The 24403-nt window shown below is 40.4% G+C and overlaps 1 protein-coding gene across 1 annotated transcript in view; it reads right to left on the reverse strand.

Moving 5' to 3' along the window:
* Positions 1-496: 496 nt before the first annotated feature.
* AGTPBP1 (ATP/GTP binding carboxypeptidase 1) overlaps positions 497-24403 on the reverse strand; it is a 110391-nt gene continuing 86484 nt past the window's right edge. The window contains exons 24-27 of the mRNA XM_054727090.1: positions 23854-23985; positions 21357-21533; positions 18635-18795; positions 497-1210 (exon numbers count right to left, since the gene is read on the reverse strand). Of these exons, the coding sequence (XP_054583065.1) occupies positions 1036-1210; positions 18635-18795; positions 21357-21533; positions 23854-23985 (645 nt within the window). The 3' untranslated portion in view covers positions 497-1035. The remainder of the gene's footprint in view (positions 1211-18634; positions 18796-21356; positions 21534-23853; positions 23986-24403) is intronic.

A 24403-nucleotide genomic window follows, 5' to 3' on the forward strand; every position in this document is an offset into this window, starting at 1 on the left:
AGACAGCTTAAAGTTGGGAAGATGGCACTACAAGAAAAGGCCTAAACTCACTGCAGTCATCTAGGACTCAGGTGCCAGTGTGGGCATGCCCTGAATGGATTTACTTCCATAAGTCTAATAACACAGCACAGCTCAGGAAACACTAAACACGCTTGCATACAACTAGACATTTAACAGTGGACTGTGTCCTCACTGCATTTTTAAAGCTTCTTAACAAACTGATTGCAGTGATCAACTTCAGGTGCACCCAGGAGACACCATTTTAGACAAAAGAGCTGTTCAATTACATCTTTTACAACAGGTAGAGGTGTACTATACCATGAAACACTTAACACTGGTAAATTAAGCATTTTTTTTTTACAAATTTTTCTCAATGTGTGTTCAGATGTTAGATTTTTATAATATTTTCGCAAAGATTCTATAAACCAATAATCTGAACTGGTTAGAAAGGATGACGAAATGAATGCAATATTTAATATTGATTTTATTTGTTTAATTTGGTAAATGTAGAATGTAATGGTTTCAAGGCAAACTCTGGATTATTCAATCACAGCTCAACAGTTAACATGATTCAGAAGAACAGTCTTATCTTCAATATCTACCCACCCTCCCTACACAGACACATCTATAGACATCCATGTACATATATATTAGTTCTCAAAAGCTCAGGATTCTCAACAACTCTAGAATTTAGATTTTATGTTCTCACACACTTCAGAATTATCCATCTGATGCAGGATATCACCATAAGGAAATAAAAATTCATGCAATGATACTCAGGTTTTCCTTTAAAAACATAAATCCAATACTTGATGATTCAATGCTATATAAAGTGCATTGAATAGCTAAAATAAAACAAGTGCCAATTTTATCATGAATTAATAACATATTTATTGTCTTGAAACCAAACAGGCCCAAGTTTCTTTTTATCTTTACGAGTCAGCTCTCTATAAACTCATTTCTTCCAAACTTCACATGTAATAAAAATCAAGATAGTTCATTTCTTCTTTGCATTTACAAGAGACGGCAGAGGGCTCACGGTAGGAATGTTCTGGATGAATCAGAGTCAGAAAATACTTCTTCTTGAGTAGAAGTTTCATAATCTGCACTTTCAGCTAATTCAATATCTAACTCATCGTTACTCTCGGCACTGTAATCAACTTCTTCGAGGAATCGAGGTTCATCTTCATCCAAAACATAAGTGGTAGGGCTGCAGCCAAAGCACACAGAACATACAAGGCTTCATTAGGTTATAAGGTTATAAGATAAGATTATTTGAACACACTGGAGTAACTTTGATTTGAATGTAATAAATCTGGTCGGGCCAACTTTAAAAATGTTACCCAAATGAAAAAATTAAGACATAACAGTTAAAAACCTTCTTACATTGATAATAAAGGGTGAAATGCTAGTTTTTAATTATATTACAAGTGTCAATATACATCCTACCATTAGAGAGCAACAAAAAACAATGGACTCTCATTAGGTTACTTCTTTGAAGAGTTTCATCCATAAACCAAGCAACCAATAATTTCAGTAGGCTTTATAAGAAAATGTGAGTAGCCCTGCCCAGTGCGGCTCAGTTGGTTGGGTATCGTCCTGCGCACCGGGAGGTTGCCAGTTCGATTCTCAGTCAAGGGTACATGCCCGGGTTGCATGCTCAGTCCCCAGTGAGAGTCAGCTGGTCGATGGTGCACTCTCACATCAATGTTTCTTCCTTTCCCTCTCCCTTCCTCTCTCTCTAAAAATCAATAAAGTATAAAAAAAAGAAGAAACTGGGTATTTAATTGGTTCCTCCAGTAATGCACTGACATCACTTCTAAGTCTGTAAAGTGATTATTTGCCATAAAAACATATATCCATCCTCAGTTTCTATTGGTCAAGAATAAAAATTAAAAACAAGTGAACATTCCATATTCATATTATTTACTTTCCCTGGGGACACAGAATAATATATTGGCTTAAAAGCACTAAGTGCTTCTACATATTTCATCAGGTACATTGTTGGGATTAAGACAGTCTTTCCACTAGGATATATATTGTTTTATCTTCAAGAAAATAGCAGTATTCTGATTTTTCTCATTTGAGAGATTATACACACACACACACACACACAACCAACACACAACCAACAAAACACTACAGCAGCATTTCAATGTCCCCATTTTGTGATCCAAACTATCTTAATTTCGTATAGATGTATGTTCGTTTATATCCCACCTGCTTCCAAATGGATTTCCCATCACTGGTGCAATTAAAAGCCACAAAATCAGACAATAAAAAGGGAACAATAATCTGTTAAAATGAGCAGAGAAGCAGATGTCATTAGACCCCTAAAATGAAAGAATTCGTGCAACTGAGTATCAAATTCGGTCCAGATAGCTGCAAGTTTGGGCAAGAAAAACAAGTGAATGGATTATAAGGTTCCAATTTTCTGAGAAGAGAATGCAAACTCATCTGGTAAGAGTATCCTTTTTCCTAGAATTGTTTTAATTTTGTTCATTAAATAAGAGAAAATAATATATTACAAAACCATCGTGACCTTATATATAACCAAGTACCTCTTACTATGATGGAGTAGTCCTCATAAACCAAGCTGAGTGGCCTGGAGGATTATGGGAGAATTTACAACAGACCTCACACTATAAAAAAAGAGTGTGCAGCTTTCAATTATGCATCTAAAATATTTATGATGACTCTGTTATATCTTTAGAGGGAAAAGTTATATTAAAAGAAAAAATTATTTGCCTTTCAAAATGATTTTCTTTCTTTTGAGAAACTAATTCATTCCTCTGCTCAACCTTGTTATTTCAAATTCACAGGATGTCTCAGGTGATTCTTCAAATAGAAGACTAGCTGAAGCAAAGGAGGGGGAAAGAGAGAGTGAGGAGAGAAAGCAAGAAAAGACCAATATCTTGCCACATAATTGCTTGTTTTCTTCCTGGTCACTGTCATAATAAGACATGATCATCCTTATACCCAGAGTGGACCAGTTTCATACTCCTATTCCATTCCGGTAACCCATACTGGCCCTGATGGTTAATCTGCAGCTCTAACAAAATCATGTTCCTAGCCTGCCACTGAAGGATACAGAGTACCTCCAGCAATGGTGATGGGGCTGGGCCCTCATTGCTAACTGATGTACTGGGAGGTGGAGGGTGAGCAGTAGAGGGGAAGGGGGAGGAGCGATCAGATCTAGGTTCAAGGAACTGGAGGAATACTGAGAGAGAAGGGAAGGAAGATTAAACCCCATCACTCCATGGAAAGCAGCCTTCTTACTGCTATTCCAGCTGCCACTTTCCAGTCCGTTTTTTCTAGGTCTCTCTGCTGTGCTGACTGTGGGGGAAATTCTGACTCTCCTCTGTCTCTTCTCAATGCTGACCAAGTGTTCTTCACCCCTTGTGTATGCCGTGGAAGTAGGTGCTCTGTTTTCTTGTATGCATGCCCTCTCTGAGTGAGTCCATGTATTTTAATTTACATTCTGATCATTTCCAAATCCAAATGTCTAGCCCCAGCTTCTGCCTTGAATTTTTCCTGTGTATGCCTGGACTTGCTAGTATAGTCACATGTCTATCTCACAGGCACCTTGTGAATGTGGCACGTTCAACTGATGGGGCACGTTCATTGTTCTCCCCACCAAGCCAGCTCCTCTTGCGTTTTCTCAGTATCATTCACTGGGTCATAAAACCAAAATTCTCAGCAAGCAAGTCCTGCCAATCAATGTCCAGACCACTCCCTGCCTCACACTTTACAGGTCTTCACTTACAGGACACTGTTTCCTCTGCTTAGGACGTACTTCACATCTTCCTTCTCACCACTCACATTTCTTTCAAACCGCAGCTTGTGCTCATCTTTACATGTCTTCCTTTCTTAAAGCCCAGCTTGGGGTAAGAGCCCTTTCTCTTTATTCCCTTTGCACCCTGCACAAACATTCCACCTGATCACTATCAGAAGCAGTTGAAACCATCTACATGTGGGGGCCTGTGTTCTCAGTACTAAATCACAAGCATTTTAAAGTCAGAAACTGTGACTTACCCATCTTAGTACCACCTGGCGGCTCCCAGCAGTGCCTGACACATTGCAGGCCCTAAACGAAATGTCCACTGCGCTGTCTATGAGGAGCCACGAGGTCTGCAAGATCAGTGACTTTCACATCACCCCCTCCCACTGATTTCATTTTAGTAAAAAAATTAAGGCACAAGACCAATCACAGCAATTCAGTTTCACTTTTATTAATAATTACAACATACGTTTTAAGCACTTTACAATTTAGGAAGTACCTGTACACACATTATCACACAATAACCATCACCTAAGAGAAAGATTTTAAGGTAATTTGCCCTAGGGTTATAAAATAATTAATCCCTTTCCATTAGTAGATAGGAATTCAAATATTATTATTTCAGTCATAAAAAATGTCTAATCAACATTTAACTCTTTCCCATTGCTGTAATTTTGGTTTCCCACCACTATTTCCTCATTTCCCTCATTTTCTTCATGTACTCCTCTTACCCTGTTTTTGCTTCATTTTCCAATAGCTGTCCTAGATACACCTGCCTTAACAGCCTTCTATTCTGGATTTTAATTCTTAGTGTAAAGATGACAAAGCCAAAAACAATTCAATATGGAACATTTCATTCTAAAAGAAAATAGCATTTTAGTCTAAATACAAATCCTCCTTGTGCTGCTTCAAGAAAAACACAAAACCTTCACCCAAAGGGCCTTCTCACAGATGAAGGCAGTAAAATTCTCCGCTGCATGGTGTCATCGTGATGCAGAAAAGGTTTATAATTGCAACTATTTCTAAAATAGGAAAAAACTGTGCTTCGTTCAGATTCAACGTTTTATAGCTATCTTCATATTAAGCTATTAATCAGCACTGCACAAAATTAAACCTAAAGAATTCACCATCTTCCTCAAACGTACACCCGTCTACTTCCATTAGAGCTGATTGGCCATCCGAGACATCAGAATGTAGATCTTCAGCTCTGTTACCTATACAAGCATGAGAGAAACAAAACACTGTATATGGAGTCAGAAATTCTCTTGTGCCTCTTCTCTTCTACTAACCAGCCGCGTCTTAAGCGAGTCTCTCTCTCCAAGCACCCGTTTTTCTCACGTGTGAAACCGAGATAACAATATCAGCCCCACGACCTCACAAAGTTGTTTTCCTCAAATTCGGTAGTAAATTTGAAAGCATTTGTGAACTCTTAAGCTGTACAAATATAAAATGTTATTGTGACATTAATAAAGCCTACCTTGTTAAAGAAAAGTGTAAATCAAATCTTTCTCAATTCCTAAAGAGCCCAGACAAAGAGCTGCCCCAGGCCAATAGGACGAAAAATACTGCCTTACCTTTGTAATTCTGAGTCCCTCCTTAATCTCACGCTGGGCTACAATTTTGAGACTAACCTACCTACTTTAAGACAGCACAATAAAGATAATCTGGAGTAGAATTTGTGAAACTGGTGCACAAACAATTCCATGGCCCCAAGTCTCAGCAATTTGTGACTTGCTGATTGTATCTTTGGGTTGAAATGTCAGGTCTGATGTGGCAGAAAATATCTATGTGCATAAATATTAGAGAATATTTTATTTATATAATTAGATTCCTATCTTATAAGAGATATAGCATCTCCTAAATATCACAAAGTGAATAAAATTATCCACAGAAAATACAAGTAACAATTTTGTCCATCTTAAGTGATGGACATATAAGGATACATGTAAGTACTTGCACACACTTGCACATGCACATACCAACACTCAGACTTAGTGTATAGAATATCTAACAAGAGAATGTTACTTATTTGGGGTGGGGAGAAAGCTAATTTACACATACTTTGTTGGAAAGTATAACTAAACTGTCCTTGGGAAACAGTAATTAACTAATAAACTCCAACTTACTTTATTATTCTGAAAACATTCCTTAGACACATGGAGGATTAAATGATTAAATTCTCACGTGACACAGGAGAGCTTCAAAAACTGAAGCCACTCCTGTTCGGTTACTTGGAAGACACAAGATAAAATGGAAGTACAGGGGAATTCTGGAGTTAGACCTGGATGCATTCCTGGTTCTGTTGGGAATTACTAGATGGATGACCTTGGGTAAATGCATCTCTGAGCCTCAGTTTCCCACACATATAAAGGGATTACAATACCAGCTGTCTCTGATCATTCTCAATAAAACACTAAAATCTCTGAAGTAATAATCAAACTTAACAGAAATTCAGAATGGCACGCACAGGTTGGGGGTCCGACTCTGGGCTGAGTGATTTGCTACTAAGACTTACAGGATTCAGCACACACCTAAGACTTACCAGGTGTACCGGTTAATAATGCGGATTTTGTAATCAAAGAAAACATAATTTCAAGAGAAACATCAAAAGTGCTTTATTCAAAGTAATGTCCACCGCTAGCTATACATTTCCCCCATCTTTCAGGTAATTTGTGGATACCGTCCCAATAGAACTTTTCTTGTTTTGAGGCAGACCATTCAGAGACCCAATTTTCCACTTCTTCGTACATTTTGAAGTGCTGCTCAGAAAGTGCGTGTGCCATCGATCAGAACAAGTGGTAATCTGAAGGAGCAAGGTCTGGTGAATACAGCGGGGGGTTAATACTTCCCAGGCAAGATCTTTTAATGTGTCTTTAACTGGTTTTGAAGTGTGTGATGGTGCATCATCATGAAGCAAAATTACTTTGCCGTGTCTTCTGGCACATTCTGGTGGTTTTACGATCAAAGCGTGGTTCAAATTGATTACTTGTTGTCAGTAGCGATCAGTATTAATGGTTTCACCTGGTTTAAGAAGCTCATAATACACCACACCTTCCTGATCCCACCAAACACAGAACATTGTCTTCTTTCCAAAGCGATTTGGCCTTGCAGTCGATGTTGATGGTTGACCTGGATCAACCCATGATTTTGTGCATTTGGGATTCTCAAAATAAATCCACTTCTCATTGTCAGTCACAACTCAATGCAAAAAAGACTTTCTTTCATGCCACTGAAGCAACATTTTACTGATGATTTTTCGGTTTTCCATTTGTTTTTCATTCAGTTGATGTGGCACCCATTTTCCTTCCTTTAAAATCTTTCCCATTGCTTGTAAACGATCGGAAATTGTTTGCTGAGCAACGTTTAATCTTTCTGCAAGTTGTTTTTTAGTTTGACACACATCTTCATCCAATAATGTTTGTAATGGTTGGTCTTCAAACTTTTTCAGTTGACCTGGATGTTCTTTGTCTTTCACATCGAAATCATCACTTTTAAAGTGTTTAAACCAGCGTTCACAAGTATCTTGAGAAGGAGCATGTTCACCATAAGCTTCCCGAAGCATACGATAACTTTCAGCAGCACTTTTCTTCAAAATAAGGTAATGAATTAAAACTTCCCACAAATGCTCTTTTTTTGGCACGAAATTCGACATTTTTAAGTGTAAAAATATCTATGATGTTAACACCTTCAGAAAATTTGACATATGCAGTTTTGAAGCTTGCTGTCAATACAACAAAATAGTATACATATCAAATCGCATATATATCAACATATGTGTAACTCCATCGATTGAAAAACTCTGCATTATTAACCGGTACACCTGGTATATAGTGAAAGGATACAAAGCAAAATCAATCAAAGGAAAGGGTGCTTGGGGCAAAGTCCATAGGCAACCAAGGTCAGGCAAGGGCAGCTGCTAAGAGGCAGGGAAGTCATCAGAGCTTTCAGCAATTTCAAAGGATTGCAGGCAAAAACGGGAGTTCAGAGCTGCCAAGTTTCCTGAAAGAAGGGAGTTGCACAGATGTGACCCCAATAGTTTTCACCTAATGGCATGTGACAAATTTTTAAAATACATAATACACGAAACCGAGAAGCAGAGCAGAAGGCAGCAAAACAAACGAAACAGAAAATAAACACAAAATTTTTGGCAGCACCGTGGTAGTGAGGAAAGAAGTCTTAGGCCTTCAATTGTGACCTCTGGAGGGCTACGCCCTAGAAAGGGGAAGGGGTGAACCAAGGATCAAACAAGTTTCACAGGTTTTGCAAACCCACCTCAAGTCAGCTAAGTCCCACACTGGAGTGGAGCCATCTGCCCTACTCTACAGCCTACCAAAGGATAGAATGAATCCTCTTTGAAGGAATATGTATTCTTCCTTATTCTGATATACTATCTTTTTATATTAAAGTCTCAAGTAGACACTTACGTGAGAGGAATAACTTCATTCTTCCAAGAGCTACCAAAAATAAAACACACAAATATCTATAAAATATATAGTCAGCAAATTCCTTGTATAGCTAAATCTTAGAGATTAGAAATTACTAGTTTGATACCTACCTGGATCTCAATGATAAGGAGCATTTCCTTCTCTTACTAGTATTATAAGCCTCAAAGCTTTCATTATAATCTAATCTGGCCTGGGGTCCTGAGGTGCTCATATAAATCCCAAACTTATTTTTCTAGATGACTTTGATCTCCTCTGTATCTGTGAGTACAACAGCATTTCATTGACTCAGCACAAAAACACAATCGGTTCACTTATACTTATAAGCCACTATGATTTCAAGTGGACTGGAAGTTGTGATATGATCTTCAATTATATGGCATGATTTATCTGCCTAGAAGATATCCCAATAGCAAGTATAGCTGTAAGAATTCCCTACATGGCAGCAATAAATGACTAAGAAATGCAAACCAGGCTCAAGTATGTGCATCACAGCCATTAACTAGAAAGATCTTTTAAGATTGGCTTGATTAAATGGTAAACTTTATATTAAAAACAAAGCACAACCTAGGCCCGGGTGAGCCCAAGTGGCCCTGGGTCTGGGAGAGGACAAGCGTCCCTGGGTCCGGGTGAGACCATGCGTCCCTGGATCTGCGTGAGGCCTCGTGCACCTAGGCCCGGGTGAGCCCAAGTGGCCCTGGGTCTGGGAGTGGCCAAACGTTCCTGGGTCTGGGTGAGACCATGTGTCCCTGGATCCGGGTGAGGCCTCGTGCACCTAGGCCCGGGTGAGCCCAAGTGGCCCTGGGTCGGGGAGAGGCCAAGCGTCCCTGGGTCCGGGTGAGACCATGTGTCCCTGGATCCGGGTGAGGCCTCGTGCACCTAGGCCCGGGTGAGCCCAAGTGGCCCTGGGTCGGGGAGAGGCCAAGCGTCCCTGGGTCCGGGTGAGACCATGCGTCCCTGGATCCGGATGAGGCCTCGTGCACCTAGGCCCGGGTGAGCCCAAGTGGCCCTGGGTCTGGGAGTGGCCAAACGTTCCTGGGTCTGGGTGAGACCATGTGTCCCTGGATCCGAGTGAGGCCTCGTGCACCTAGGCCCGGGTGAGCCCAAGTGGCCCTGGGTCTGGGAGAGGCCAAGCGTCCCTGGGTCCGGGTGAGACCATGCGTCCCTGGATCCGGGTGAGGCCTCGTGCACCTAGGCCCGGGTGAGCCCAAGTGGCCCTGGGTCTGGGAGAGGACAAGCGTCCCTGGGTCCGGGTGAAACCATGCGTCCCTGGATCCGGATGAGGCCTCGTGCACCTAGGCCCGGGTGAGCCCAAGTGGCCCTGGGTCTGGGAGTGGCCAAACGTTCCTGGGTCTGGGTGAGACCATGTGTCCCTGGATCCGAGTGAGGCCTCGTGCACCTAGGCCCGGGTGAGCCCAAGTGGCCCTGGGTCTGGGAGAGGCCAAGCGTCCCTGGGTCCGGGTGAGACCATGCGTCCCTGGATCCGGGTGAGGCCTCGTGCACCTAGGCCCGGGTGAGCCCAAGTGGCCCTGGGTCGGGGAGAGGCCAAGCGTCCCTGGGTCCGGGTGAGACCATGCGTCCCTGGATCCGGATGAGGCCTCGTGCACCTAGGCCCGGGTGAGCCCAAGTGGCCCTGGGTCTGGGAGTGGCCAAACGTTCCTGGGTCTGGGTGAGACCATGTGTCCCTGGATCCGAGTGAGGCCTTGTGCACCTAGGCCCGGGTGAGCCCAAGTGGCCCTGGGTCTGGGAGAGGCCAAGCGTCCCTGGGTCCGGGTGAGACCATGCGTCCCTGGATCCGGGTGAGGCCTCGTGCACCTAGGCCCGGGTGAGCCCAAGTGGCCCTGGGTCTGGGAGAGGCCAAGCGTCCCTGGGTCCGGGTGAAACCATGCGTCCCTGGATCCGGATGAGGCCTCGTGCACCTAGGCCCGGGTGAGCCCAAGTGGCCCTGGGTCTGGGAGTGGCCAAACGTTCCTGGGTCTGGGTGAGACCATGTGTCCCTGGATCCGGGTGAGGCCTCGTGCACCTAGGCCCGGGTGAGCCCAAGTGGCCCTGGGTCTGGGAGAGGCCAAGCGTCCCTGGGTCCGGGTGAGACCATGCGTCCCTGGATCCGGGTGAGGCCTCGTGCACCTAGGCCCGGGTGATCCCAAGTGGCCCTGGGTCTGGGAGTGGCCAAACGTTCCTGGGTCTGGGTGAGACCATGTGTCCCTGGATCCGGGTGAGGCCTCGTGCACCTAGGCCTGGGTGAGGCCACGTGCCCCTGGGTCTGGGAGAGGCCAAGCGTCCCTGGGTCCGGGTGAGACCATGCGTCCCTGGATCTGGATGAGGCCTCGTGCACCTAGGCCCGGGTGAGCCCAAGTGGCCCTGGGTCTGGGAGAGGCCAAGCGTCCCTGGGTCCGGGTGAGACCATGTGTCCCTGGATATGGGTGAGGCCTTGTGCACCTAGGCCCGGGTGAGCCCAAGTGGCCCTGGGTCGGGGAGAGGCCAAGCGTCCCTGGGTCCGGGTGAGACCATGCGTCCCTGGATCCGGGTGAGGCCTCGTGCACCTAGGCCCGGGTGAGCCCAAGTGGCCCTGGGTCTGGGAGTGGCCAAACGTTCCTGGGTCTGGGTGAGACCATGTGTCCCTGGATCCGGGTGAGGCCTCGTGCACCTAGGCCCGGGTGAGCCCAAGTGGCCCTGGGTCGGGGAGAGGCCAAGCGTCCCTGGGTCCGGGTGAGACCATGCGTCCCTGGATCCGGGTGAGGCCTCGTGCACCTAGGCCCGGGTGAGCCCAAGTGGCCCTGGGTCTGGGAGTGGCCAAACGTTCCTGGGTCTGGGTGAGACCATGTGTCCCTGGATCCGGGTGAGGCCTCGTGCACCTAGGCCCGGGTGAGCCCAAGTGGCCCTGGGTCGGGGAGAGGCCAAGCGTCCCTGGGTCCGGGTGAGACCATGTGTCCCTGGATCCGGGTGAGGCCTCGTGCACCTAGGCCCGGGTGAGCCCAAGTGGCCCTGGGTCTGGGAGAGGCCAAGCGTCCCTGGGTCCGGGTGAGACCATGTGTCCCTGGATCCGGGTGAGGCCTCGTGCACCTAGGCCCGGGTGAGCCCAAGTGGCCCTGGGTCTGGGAGAGGCCAAGCGTCCCTGGGTCCGGGTGAGACCATGCGTCCCTGGATCCGGGTGAGGCCTCGTGCACCTAGGCCCGGGTGAGCCCAAGTGGCCCTGGGTCTGGGAGAGGCCAAGCATCCCTGGGTCCGGGTGAGACCATGCGTCCCTGGATCCGGATGAGGCCTCGTGCACCTAGGCCCGGGTGAGCCCAAGTGGCCCTGGGTCTGGGAGAGGCCAAGCGTCCCTGGGTACGGGTGAAGCCAGATCCTGGGTCCGGGTGAGGCCATGCGCCCCTGGATCCATCCGGGTGAGACCAAGCGCCCCTTGGGTATGGGTGAGGCCACGTGCCCCTTAGTCCAGGTGACGCCGTGTCCCTGGGTTCGGCCGAGACCAAACCAGAGGGAGTCGGACCTCCATTACCACCATTTGTCCACCATCCAGAGCTGAGGGGTCAGTGCTGACATGTACACATAAGGAACTACTGGACATCGAAATTGGGTCTCAAAAGAACTGTTGGTCCAGGGGGAAGCTCGCTACAGATTGATTCATTTGCCTGTCAGCATAAATATTATTGCTCGTCTCACATTCAGTTCTTATTAGTATATATCTAGTGACATTTGATCTCGTTCATCTAGAGGAAATGATGAACAACATAGACTGAGGAACAAGAACAGAACCAGAAGCAAGGAGGCATCGATCGGACTATCGGGCCTCAGAGGGAGGATATTGGAGGGTAGGGGGAGGGTGGGGGGAGGGGGAGAGTTCAACCAAAGGACCTGTATGCATGCATATAAGCCTATCCAACGGTTAAGTTCAACAGGGGATTGGGGCATGCGTGGGGAGAGGGGTGGGATGGGAATGGGGGGATGAGGACAAATATGTGACACCTTAATCAATAAAGAAATTGAAAAAAATAAAAAAAAATAAAAAATAAAAAATAAAAAAAAATAAAAACAAAGCACATTAATACCAGTAAGCTTTACTACAGAGCTATGTATTCAATATTACTGTTAACATGTGGCCCCAAGTCCTCTATACTGACAGAAATACTCTCCTTGACCAAACTTAAGTCAGGCTCCTCTGAGTCCTCTTGAGGAGTAGGCACTGACCGTGGGCTGTGTCCTTACTCCAGTGGCTCTGCCTTCTTAGTCCAGTTTCAGCAAGAATCCTGCTGAGTCAGTTTATCAAAAATCCCCCACTCTCAACATCTAATCACCCTGGCCTGATTTCAGCAAAAATTCTGTCAAGTCCGATTAGCCAATATCTCCCACAGCCCCCATGTTTCAGCCCACCAACCCCCCACTCTACTCCTTGGCTATAAACCTCCACTTTTCCTTACTGTATTCAGAGTTGAGCCCAATCTCTCTCCACTACTGCAAAACCTCATGTAGCAGCACTCCTGAACAAAGCCTGTTTCCCATGCTTCAAAAAGTGTCATGAATAATATTTTTTTAGCAATATTAACTTAATTTTCTCAGGAAAAAAGTTCCTACGTATGTATAAACACTAGCTTCACATAAACAAAGTGTGGATAATATAGAGTTTAATATTTCATCCTAGTGTTAATAGTCTGTAGCAATCAATATCTTTATTACTACTTTATAATAACTTCAAGGCAGTCTATTATAATGACAGGGTCAGTACAGCCTTTAAACAAGGGGCATAATGATGTTAACTGATCCACAGACCTGTACTTACTCCCTATACCTTATTAGAAAGGTACTCTACCTTTATCAAAATACATCAAATTAGATTTTTAAATTTTTTAATACAAAATAGAAGTAAAAATAAGCATATTTTAAAGTCTTTCTCTAGCTTAAGTTCTATTTATTTTACTAGTTGTATTAGGAACAATTTTCATCAAATTTTCTAATGTTCATGCTGTATGCATAAAAAGGAATTAAGTACTAATACATGCTTCAATAAGGATGAACCTCAAAACAAGCAAGGTGAAAGAAGCCAGACACAACAGGTCACCCATTGTATTATTCCATTTATTTGAAACTAGAGGCCTGGTGCACGAAATTCGTGCACGGAGGGGGGGTTCCCTCAGCCCAACCTGCACCCTCTCTAATTGGGAACCCCTTGGGGGATGTCCAACTGCCAGCAGTCGGACAGCCCCCTTGCAATCTGGGACCACTGGCTCCTAACTGCTCACCTGCCTACCTGCGTGCCTGATCGCCCCTAACTGCCTTTGCCTGTCAGCCTGATCACCCCTAACGGCCCTCCCCTGTTGGCCTGGTTGCCCCTAACTGCCTCTGCCTCCTGCCTGATTGCCCCTAACTGCCCTCCCCTGCCGACCTGGTTGCCCCCAACACCCACCCCTGCTGGCCTGATCTCGCCCCCAACAGCCCTCCCCTGCCAGCCAATTTGGTTCTGATTGGTCAATTTCTATGTCGTGTCAAAAGCTCCGCCTCCTAGGCAGCCATTAGCTCCCCACAGCACCCAGATTTGGTTCTGGTTCTGATTGGTAGGTTTCAGTGCCAGTCAGAATCAAAAGCTCTGCCTGCTAGGCAGCCATTGGCTCACAACAGCACCCAGATTTGGTTCTGATTGGTCAGTTTCTATGCCAGTCAGCATCAAAAGCTCCACCTCCTAGACAGCCATTGGCTCCCCACAGCACCTACATTTGGTTCTGATTGGTTGGTGTCTATGCCAGTCAACATCAGAAGCTCCGCCTCATAGGCAGCCATTGGTTCTTCATAGCACCAACATTTGGTTCTGATTGGTTGGTTCCTATGCCAATCAGTGTCAAAAGCTCCACATCCTAGACAGTCATTGGTTCTTCACAGCACCTACATTTAGTTCTGATTGGTCAGTTCCTATGCCAGTGTCAAAAGCTCCACCTCCTAGGCAGCCATTGGTTCTTCACAGCACCCACATTTGGTTCTGATTGGTCGGTTCCTATGGCAGTCAGCATCTCCAGGCCTATCTCTGGTCCTGATCAGAGAGGCGGTGCTAAACAGCAGCCCCCTTGTAGGCTGGGAAAGAAAGAAAAGCCCAGCTGCTGGCAAGGCTCAGAAAGAAAGAGGGAGAGAAAGAGAGAGGCAAGTACTGATCAACAGCTGCCACTGAGGCTGCAGATTAGACCCTGCCTCTCTCTCTGGGTCTCAGCCACCTGGGCAGTCAGTGCTGGGTCACTAGGCTGCAGCAGGGCAGTCAGCGCTGGGTCACCAAAGCAACCCAGCACTGATTGAAGGACTTCCAGGTTGGTCAGCCTTCGGTCGTGATCGGTCGTTACAACCCTGGCCTTTTATATATTAGGATATCCAGAATAGGCAAATCCACAGAGACATAAAGCAGGCTAGTGGTTGTCAGGGGCCAAATATGACTGCTTAATGGGTATGAGGGTCTCCTTTGGTGGGGAGGTTGGATAAAAAGTTCTGAAACTATATAGAGGTGACAGGTGATTGCACAAAATTGTGAACATACTAAAACCCCATTCTATTGTTCACTTTAAAATGGTTAATTTTACGCTATGTGAATTTTATCTCAATTTTTAAAAAAGAAGTCCAAATACTGCTTGATTGAAAGGCAGTAATTAGGCTTCATTTCAATATGGGCACATTTTGTATTACGATGAAACACTATACAGAATTTGGTATTTTTCAACTTCACTTTTCGATAATGTTTTAAACATACTCAAATTTCAAATACTTCTTCCATATGCCCAATATACTAAAATTTAGTCATCACTGCAAAATCCTAATGAGAAGTATTGTTAAATGGTTTATCAGTTCTCAAATCCTTTAAATGAGGGGTACTGAGAAAACTATTTAATAGTTCAGGTGACATGTAAAATAACACTTTTGCTAAGTACAAAAGGATTAGGGGGAAAATGTCTAAATCCTTCCTAATTAACTACAATTAATAACTGAAAAGATAAATTTCACATCAGATAAGACCCAGCCTAAGAGAGCATGGGTGAATTAAAGGTTTTAAAAAAAGCCCAAACACAGCACAGAAAGACAAAGAGCAGAAAACTTATTCATGAGAGTAAGACACAGAAGATCTATGAAAAGGTCAAACTTAAAGGTAAATGGAGTCCCAGAAAGAACATAATGGGGCAGAATCCATGTTTGAAGAGAAAATGGCTAAGAATTTCCCTAAATTGACAGAAGATATCCAGCCACAGATTTAAGAAAGCTTGTGAACCCAGGAAAAATAAATAAAATCCTAAGTAAAATCCCTACATACCAAAGACTAAGAGAAATTCATAAAAGCAACTTAGCCTAAAAAGACAGATTACATTCAAAGGGCAACAATCAGACTGACAACTCAATAGTGGAAGACCAAAGACAACAGAATGGCCTCTTCAATGAAGGGCAGAGTTACCTATCCAGCAAAAATATCCCTCAAAACTGAGGATGAAGACTTAACAGTATTCTTTGAACAAAAGAAAAATTACTTCAGATAAAAAATGAAATGTAGGAAGGAATGAAGAGGAAAGGGGGGAAGAGGGCAGTAAATGTATGGGGAAATCCAAAGACTGCATAAAACAGTAATAATGTCTGTAAAGTTTAAAGTATTAATAGTATACTCATAAAATATCTGATAACAACAGCACATATATTGAGAGGGAGTTAAATGGAGTTAACATGTTCTAAGGATCCTATATTGTCCAATAAAAGATAAAAGTACAAATCTGTATTGACTTTGATTACTGAGAATGTATAAAGTAATACCAAGTATCCATTAAAGAAATTAAGAGGATAAAATCAATATAAACCTGAAATCAATCTAAAATCTATCAATCTAAAAAAGGCAAAACAAACAAAAACCACAGGGCAAGTGAAAAAAACAGCAAACAAGTAATAAGCTGGTAGAGTTAAGTCTAAATATGTCAATAATTACAATAAATGTAAATGAACTAAATATTTCAATTAAAATATAACTGTCAGATTAAAATTTATAAAAACAGCTATGTCCTAATTATGAGACATTCTTAAATATAAAGAGACAGAAGGTTAGAAACAAACATTAAATAAAGTTAGTTATAGCTTATATACATAGTAATACTAACATGGTTTAAAGAATCTGTGAGCTTTTTAATATAAAATCTTACATCCAGAGGTTTCAAGATTTCTAAGTAAAATAATTTTACAGATCAGTTTTTAAGCTTTGTTAAACTTGTAATTATTTTTTAGATTTCCATTGTTATTTATAAAACTAAATTATATTTATTGAATGAAGCATGGTAGATACACTTAAGAAAATAACTGAAAACTTATCTATATATATAAAAGTCAAGCGACTGGAACGCTAGAACAACCGGTTGCTTTGACGTGCAATGCGGCCCCAATCGGCGCCCCCAACCCAAATCAGGGGTGGGGCCGGCTGGCAGACTGCACATGGCCCCTCCCCCCGGCCAGCCTGGCCCTGATCAGCCCCAATCAGGGCAGGCCAGCCAGACCCCATCTGTGCACGAATTCGTATACCAGGCCTCTAGGTTTTCATAATTATCATAGATTAAAATGGAGTATTTTTCAGCCTTAATAAAGAAGGAAACCTGGCCAGTGTGGCTCAGTTGGTTAGGCATCATCACATGCACGGAAAGGTTGTTGGTTCGATTTCCTGTCAGGGCACATGCCTGGGATGCAGGCTTGATCTCTGGTAGGGGCGGGCAGGAGGCAGCTGACTGATATTATGCTTTCACATTGATATTTCTCTCTTCTCCCTTCCTTGCTCTCTAAAAATCAATACACCATTCTCTTTTTTTTTATTTTTTTATATATATTTTATTGATTTTTCACAGAGAGGAAGAGAGAGGGATAGAGAGTTAGAAACATCGATGAGAGAGAAATATCGATCAGCTGCCTCTTGCACACCCCCCACTGGGGATGTGCCCGCAACCAAGGTACATGCCCTTGACCGGAATCGAACCTGGGACCTTTCAGTCCGCAGGCCGACGCTCTATCCACTGAGCCAAACCGGTTTCGGCCACACCATTCTTTTTTTAAAAGGAAATATTTTAATTTGCTACAACATGGATGAACCTACAGAACATTATGCTAAGTGAAATAAGCAAAAAAAAAAAAAAAAGAATGCATGATGTAACTTCAATGTGAAACCTAAAAGAAAGGAAAAGAAAAAAATGGAACTCATAGAAACAGAGGAGAAAAGTGGTTGCCAGGGGCTGGGGGTGAGGAAATAGGGAGAGGCTGATGAAAGGATATAAACTTTCAGCTGTAAGATGAATAAGGTCTGTGGAAGTGATGTGACTATAGTTGGTAACACTAGATTGTATAACTGAAATATGCTAAGAGAGTAGAACTTAAATATTCACACACACACACACACAAACGTGTACAGAATGGATGGATATGTTAATAACTCACTATGGGAAATCTTTTCACATTGTACACATATATCAAATCATCACACTGCATACTTCAAATATCTTACAATTTTATTTGTGAATTATACCTCAACAAAGCTGGGGTGGGTGGAGAATACATGAAATAACTTAAAAGGAGGTTTCTACACATGAGTGAGAACAACTAACAATCTTTATATTAGCTTCCGTTATTGTTTAGCAGACACTTTCAAGGGTAGAAAATTCAGGTGATCACTCTGTCAGCTATCACAATGAACAGAGTTCTAACTGATGTTTTAGTATACTTAAAACTGCTAAGTTGATATATAATAGAGCATGGCAATAATTAAATTGATGACAAGTCAATAACAACAAAAATTAAGGTTCTGTATAATGACAGTATTCTTACTCATATATCAAACTATAAAATTCTAAGGTCTAATATTATGATTAAGAACTATGATACTGAATTGTTTCTGATCCTATAGCTGATAAAATTTTATATACAATGAATTTTAGGAACCAAAATTTACCTATTTAGAAGAATATTTGGCAGATACAGTTCAAGTTTCAAAGGCGTACTAAATTAGCTGTTTCTAGTATATGTAACCAGAAGATTATTGGAAAGTTATATGATGTGTGTAGATAACAACAAAATAGACTTCCTTGTAAAGTATGAATCCTAATTCTAAAGCCCTCTTAATTAGGTATCACCTGATATACATATTGTTTTCCACATTGCTTTTTGGGGAGGTTAAAGGTAAACCATTAAAATCACTAAAAACAGCATTCAAAATATAAGAATATTTCATTAAAATTTCATCTAAAAATCAATATTAAAGAATCAAGAATATTATTACAACTTGGAACAAATATTAAATATGTAAACTTAATTATAATAATCTTAAAAATGTTCTCAGCTGTCAAAATCTCTGTGCCTTTTCTATGCTTAACTGATTTAATGAAGTCTAATAGAATACTACAAGGGAACAACAGAATAAACAAGTGTGCCTTACCTAGTTACTTTGCAGCTTGATTCAATCAAGTCATTTTCAAAGTCAAGCAGGCTAGAAGGCAGACTATATTCCAATGGGGATGTCAGTCTTTTTAAACGCAATAGACCAACACAAAATTTTGCTCCCATCTCTTCCAATTCTCGAGTACCAATCTGCAAGCCCTGGATATAAAGCAATATTATATGTGTAACTATGATGTCTGCTATACTCTGGATGTATCTCATTAAAATTACATAAAAAGAATTTATAATTATATTAATAAGATTAGAAGATTAATATTTTGTATGGACCTAGGACTCAACAAACAGAATGTCTTAGCAATATCAGATATTCTAAGTCATAAAGGAAACTGTCTTTAAAAATCATTTCTAAACTATCTATTCTTATTCATCAAATGCAAACTATTTTCACCAATACACTGGGGGGAAAAAATACTAAACATTTTGTGCTTATGTTACTCTTAGAGTTCATGTGAGAAATTAGATTTTTACAAGATCTCGCTAATATTTCTTATAATCCACTACTCTGGATGCCAATGTTGAAATATTATAGTGTTAAAATCAAGGCTCCAATTTGTATACTTGAACATTATAGGTACTTTTATTGTATGATAAACAAATAAAAGAAAGGTAACTATGTCAAAAAAGAAACAAACAAATCTAAGCCTATGAGGTATAAGTAAAGTAAGTTCCTATATTCCATGTCAATTAAGAATGCCCATTTCAAATTTTGTCTACTAAAGCAAAGAGAAAATTTTAGCACAACCCCCATACCCTTTATACACAGGAGTTTTCAATAAACAATATAAGGTTTACTGGAAGTTAAATGTAACCATGTAAAAGGATAAAAATGGAGTGTAAATCAAGATTTTGCTTATCATGTAATTTTCAGATAAAAATAAATCTCTAAAATAAGTGAAATTCTTACACCAATAAAAGCTGGATGTACAGATGAGAGCTGACATTATTTAGAGACAAGGTACTGTAAAACACCTTCTCAATGACAGGACTAAAGGCACAGGCTAAATGAAGAAAATAAATTGTAAAAAATATTAATTAACCAACATGCCTTTATAATAATGACTGATTAGCTCATTATTTAAAGAGTTTGGCCATCTTAATTTAAGAGCTTTAGAAAGGTTATGCCTATTTCTGAATTAATTCATAGGAAAAGAACATTACAGCCTAAAATACAGTAATATAAGAACATTCTCAGGGCGAAGAAATATTTTTTAAAAATTACAATTAGACTCACACAACTTATTAGCTTATATTAATAAGTTTGAAAAGTATAATTATATGCATGTGTGGGGATGGAGGTAGGTGGGAATTTTGTACTTTCCACTCAATTTTTCAGTGATTCTGAAACTATTCTAAAAAACAAAGTTTATTAATCAAAAAAAGGAAAAAAACTAAAAAGAAGTGTATGTTATGATCAAAGAATTGAATTTCAGACATAAAAAAAACTTGGCTTAGTAAAACACACTTCTCTCCATGGAGTTTGAATGTCCATGGCAGAGTTGTCCACTAAAGCAATGACTGGGGGACAGAGTTTGGGGGCTGGAATGGTGCTCAAGCTACATTTTCTCTCTCATCACCATCATGCCTTTGGCAAACTAGAAGTCACTGTTTTACAATATTTGGAGAGAATTCAAAAGTTTTTATTACACTTTGGAAGAAGAGAATACGATGGTCAACCTAAAACACAAAGTACTGAAATGTCATTAAGTTCTATTCTACCAGGCCCCAAAAGCTTGAATGTCAGTTGCAAAAATCTACAAAATCTTCTTCCAGCTTGTTACAGACTGAAAGTCATTACTTAGGCTCTCTCTCCACTTAAGCATTCTGACAACTGTAATATGTTTACATTTTTAATACTAAACAATTGGAAGATTTTTAGCTCTTTCAAAACATAAAGTTACAACCATCTTTATGTGAAGTAAATGAAAATCACTATTAGATTAAGTTCCCTCTTGCCCTACGTCAAAAACAAAACAAAAGAGGACACCTAAAAAACCTTTCTGTGCCAAGGCAAGGAAGATGTTCAGGTTTGCTGCTGCGTGTATAAAGTCCAATTCATTGTCCATTAAGTTCTCGGTATTTAAAATTTTTAAGTTCAAAGTCACCTAATATTTTATTAGTCTTACATTTCAAAAGCAGAGTTTAAACTCAGGTTGTTTCCAATAAAAGCATATGGCACTACAGAAAAGTAGTCTTAGTAAAGAAAAATATTTAGTAAAGGGATATGCATTTAAAAATGAGACACAAGAGGGGGTCAGTGGAAGGGAAAGAGGGAAATCTGAAATACTTTCAACAATAAAAATATATCTCAAAAACTTTATAAATAAGTGTAATGTGTTTATTTCTAAATGCATAAAAATATATTTACATCCAACAAATTAAAATGATATAAAAAATTTATTAATAATGTATTACTTGCACAACTCATTATAAATTACTAATCAGTATTTATAACATGTTTTCTTAAAAAGTATGAATGTAAATATACTCAAGATTTTGTGAGAATCCAAAGCAAACTATTTAGTTCAAAGAAATTTTTTAAATGTTTAAGACTGCATACAATTCAATTTCATCATTGCAAATTACATATAACTCAGTATATCAAATGTATCATGGAATATATACTTGAAAACCTTTGGATTATACATATGAAAAAAGTCTTCAAATGTTATTTTAAGGCTATAAGTCCTGAAATGTTTTACCTTATATTTTCCCTGATCACAGCCACACAAAGTACTCTCCATGGTATAGCTTCTTTGTACTCCTATCTCCCTCCAAACCACAACACGTGCTGTGGATTCTTTAGATTTTTCCACTACGAAGCTACAGCTACTCATGCAAAATGCTGGGGCAATATGGCTCAGTATCTTAGGCAAAGTCTGCAAAGATAAGAATGATAAAATAGAATATTTCAAGAAATTTTTTTAACTTAAAATTTTTCTAAGTTTTTAATCTTTAAAAATGTTCATAAAAGCGCAGTGATTAAAGCAGGGTCATGCAGATCTTCTTGCTATACCCTCCGTTATTCAAAATATCAAAATAATTCTCTTACTGATTTAGAATTTTCTGCTTTCCTAGAAAAATAATCAGAAAATAGAATGGACGAAAGTATCACATTTACTAGTATAGTAGCAACCAGTAAGTGGAATAAAAACTATGTAAGAAAAACCATGAAGAAAACATGTTTTAAAAAATGAAAAAAACTTTACAGTCATGAAAGATGGCTTGACTAATTAAGAGATTTGCCACTGTAGCCCTAGCTGGTTTTCTCGGTCGTCAGAGCATCAGCCTGCGGACTGAAGGGTCTTGGGTTCAATTCCCAGTCAAGGGCTTGTACCTTGGCAGAGGGGTGTGCGGGAGGCAACCAATCGATGTGTCTCTCTCCCATTGATGTTCTTTTCTCTCTTTCTCTGTCTTTCTTCCTCCCTTCCACTCTCTCTAAAAATCAATGGAAAAAAATATCCTCTGGTGAGGGTTAACAACAACAACAAAAGATTTGCCACTGTAAATGTCAATCATTTCAAATTAATCAATAAAACTAAGACAATCACAATCAAAATGCCTACAACGTTTATGGCAACTTAAAATCATCCTGAAGTTTACCTGAAAGTGTAAATATGGGAATACCCCCTGAGGAATTCTGAAAGAAAAGGCAATGACTGGAGAAATAACCCAGCAGATATTAACCTAAATTATATGCCTAACGCTAAGTTAAATTGTGATATTGGTGCAGGAATAGATATATCTCTAGAAAGAAAAGATTCAAAATTAGAACCAAAGGTACCTGTTAAAGTTATTACAGTTACTAGAGAAAAGACTGATCACTCACTAATGCTGACACTACTGGATAGCCACTGAGAAAAACAAGCTCCAGCACTCATCTTCATTAAATTAACTTCTAATTAGATTAAAATTTTAAATGTAAAATTTTAAAATGAAACTAAAAACAGTAAACATAGAACCATACTTTTAAATCTTGGAATGAGAAAAGTTTTCTAAACCTTAAAACCCAGAAGCCATTTTTTAAGAATTCAACAAACATGATAAAAGTTTTAAATTACTATACATCACAAATAATTTGCTACACTTGTAATACATATAGTTTAAAAAACAATAATAACTAGGTGGCCAGCACAAAAGTAAGCAGACAATATGCAAAAAAGCTATTTTGAAAAAGAGAGATCATAATTGGTCAAACATATGAGAAAATACTCATCATAAAAATTATAGATTCACAAATTAAAAGTATGAGGGATTTTTTAACCTGGCAAAAATAATAGTATTATGTAATAAGGGTGTGGAGAAATAGCACTATCATTCATTATATTGGGGAACATCAATTTGTATAATCTTTATGAAGAACAATTTGGCATACTAATCAAATGACCACCAACAGGGGGTAACTGGATAAATAAATTTTGGCACATCCGTACAACAAGAACAAAAGCACACAATGGAAATCTTGTGGAACTGTCATAAAGACTGACACAGATCTCCATGTGAGGGCCAGCAAAGACAGCCAACAAACGTGAAAAAACAAGTAGCTCTGGAGCACTGAAACGAACAAAAACTTCACATACTCTAGGTGTAATTTCTGAATTAATGTGCTCAGAATAGCAAAACTGCTTAATCAGTAACTGTGAGATGACTTTCACACTTTCACTGACTACTTTGAATTCCTCGATTATTTCCATTTTTTATATAACTCTAACATTTTATTTATTCCGAAAAGGGGAAGAGAGAGAACCAAAAATAAAAATGTACTTTGAGCTGCTGCTTAAGGGCAGTGGTTAGTTACTGAAACTTTTTTGCAAATTAACCGAGGGTGCTTGTCTAAGCATAAATGTAGGAGGAGAATGAAAGCACACAGGGCTTGAAGCAGTAAGATCTCGTGCATGTGGAAAAATGGTATGCCACAGATGGCTTTATAAAATCGGCCGAGGAAGGATGTACTGTTTAATCAATGGTTATACATAAAACTAAATAGGTCCCCATATCGCGGATCAAACAAATTCCAGATAAACATCTAAATGTAAAAAGCAAAAACATTTGGAAGAAACATTTAAAATGAAAAATTTGAAACCATAATAGCAAAATGGCAACATGAACAGAATCTGTGTAGTTTATATGTTAAATTATTTTCTGTAGTTGTATGCATAGTTGTATCTCAAAAACTCCTGACTTATCTGTCATAATTACCCTGTATCCCACATCTTCCACGACATCACAGGAACTTGCATTATTATTGGTATGCCACACTGTCTCCTTGATGCTGCAGCCATACATAAATACATTCTTCTTTCGGGAGTGGCCATGATAATCACAATAAACCTTGAAAAGATTATATGTTTTAAGAATTAAAAACCTTCAAATTCATATATTGTCAAGTAAATCTAGTTACTATTAAGCCAATAAACTGGTCAGTGTTCCTTGATCCTTTTACTGTAACTGAGCCACCATTTAACAAGTAGAGTCAATAAAAGTAGAAATATCTAGTTTGGATGGAAACCTATGATTACTAGAATGGATAGAAATTCCTTTGCAAGACCTGCATCAAACCACAAATTCCACTCTTTTCTTATATATCTCCTATGCACCATTATAAAAAATAATAAATTCAATTATAGGTCAAATCTACATCTGTTGTCATCACTGCCCCAAGGGCTGTTAAAATATTTATCTAATTTAAAAACACATGAAAATGTTCTCATGAAAAACACTATTAAAAAGAATGTGGTTTAAGCCCTGG

This window comes from Eptesicus fuscus, chromosome 15 (assembly GCF_027574615.1).
Source record: "Eptesicus fuscus isolate TK198812 chromosome 15, DD_ASM_mEF_20220401, whole genome shotgun sequence".
In the NCBI taxonomy this organism is placed as follows: Eukaryota; Metazoa; Chordata; class Mammalia; order Chiroptera; family Vespertilionidae; genus Eptesicus; species Eptesicus fuscus.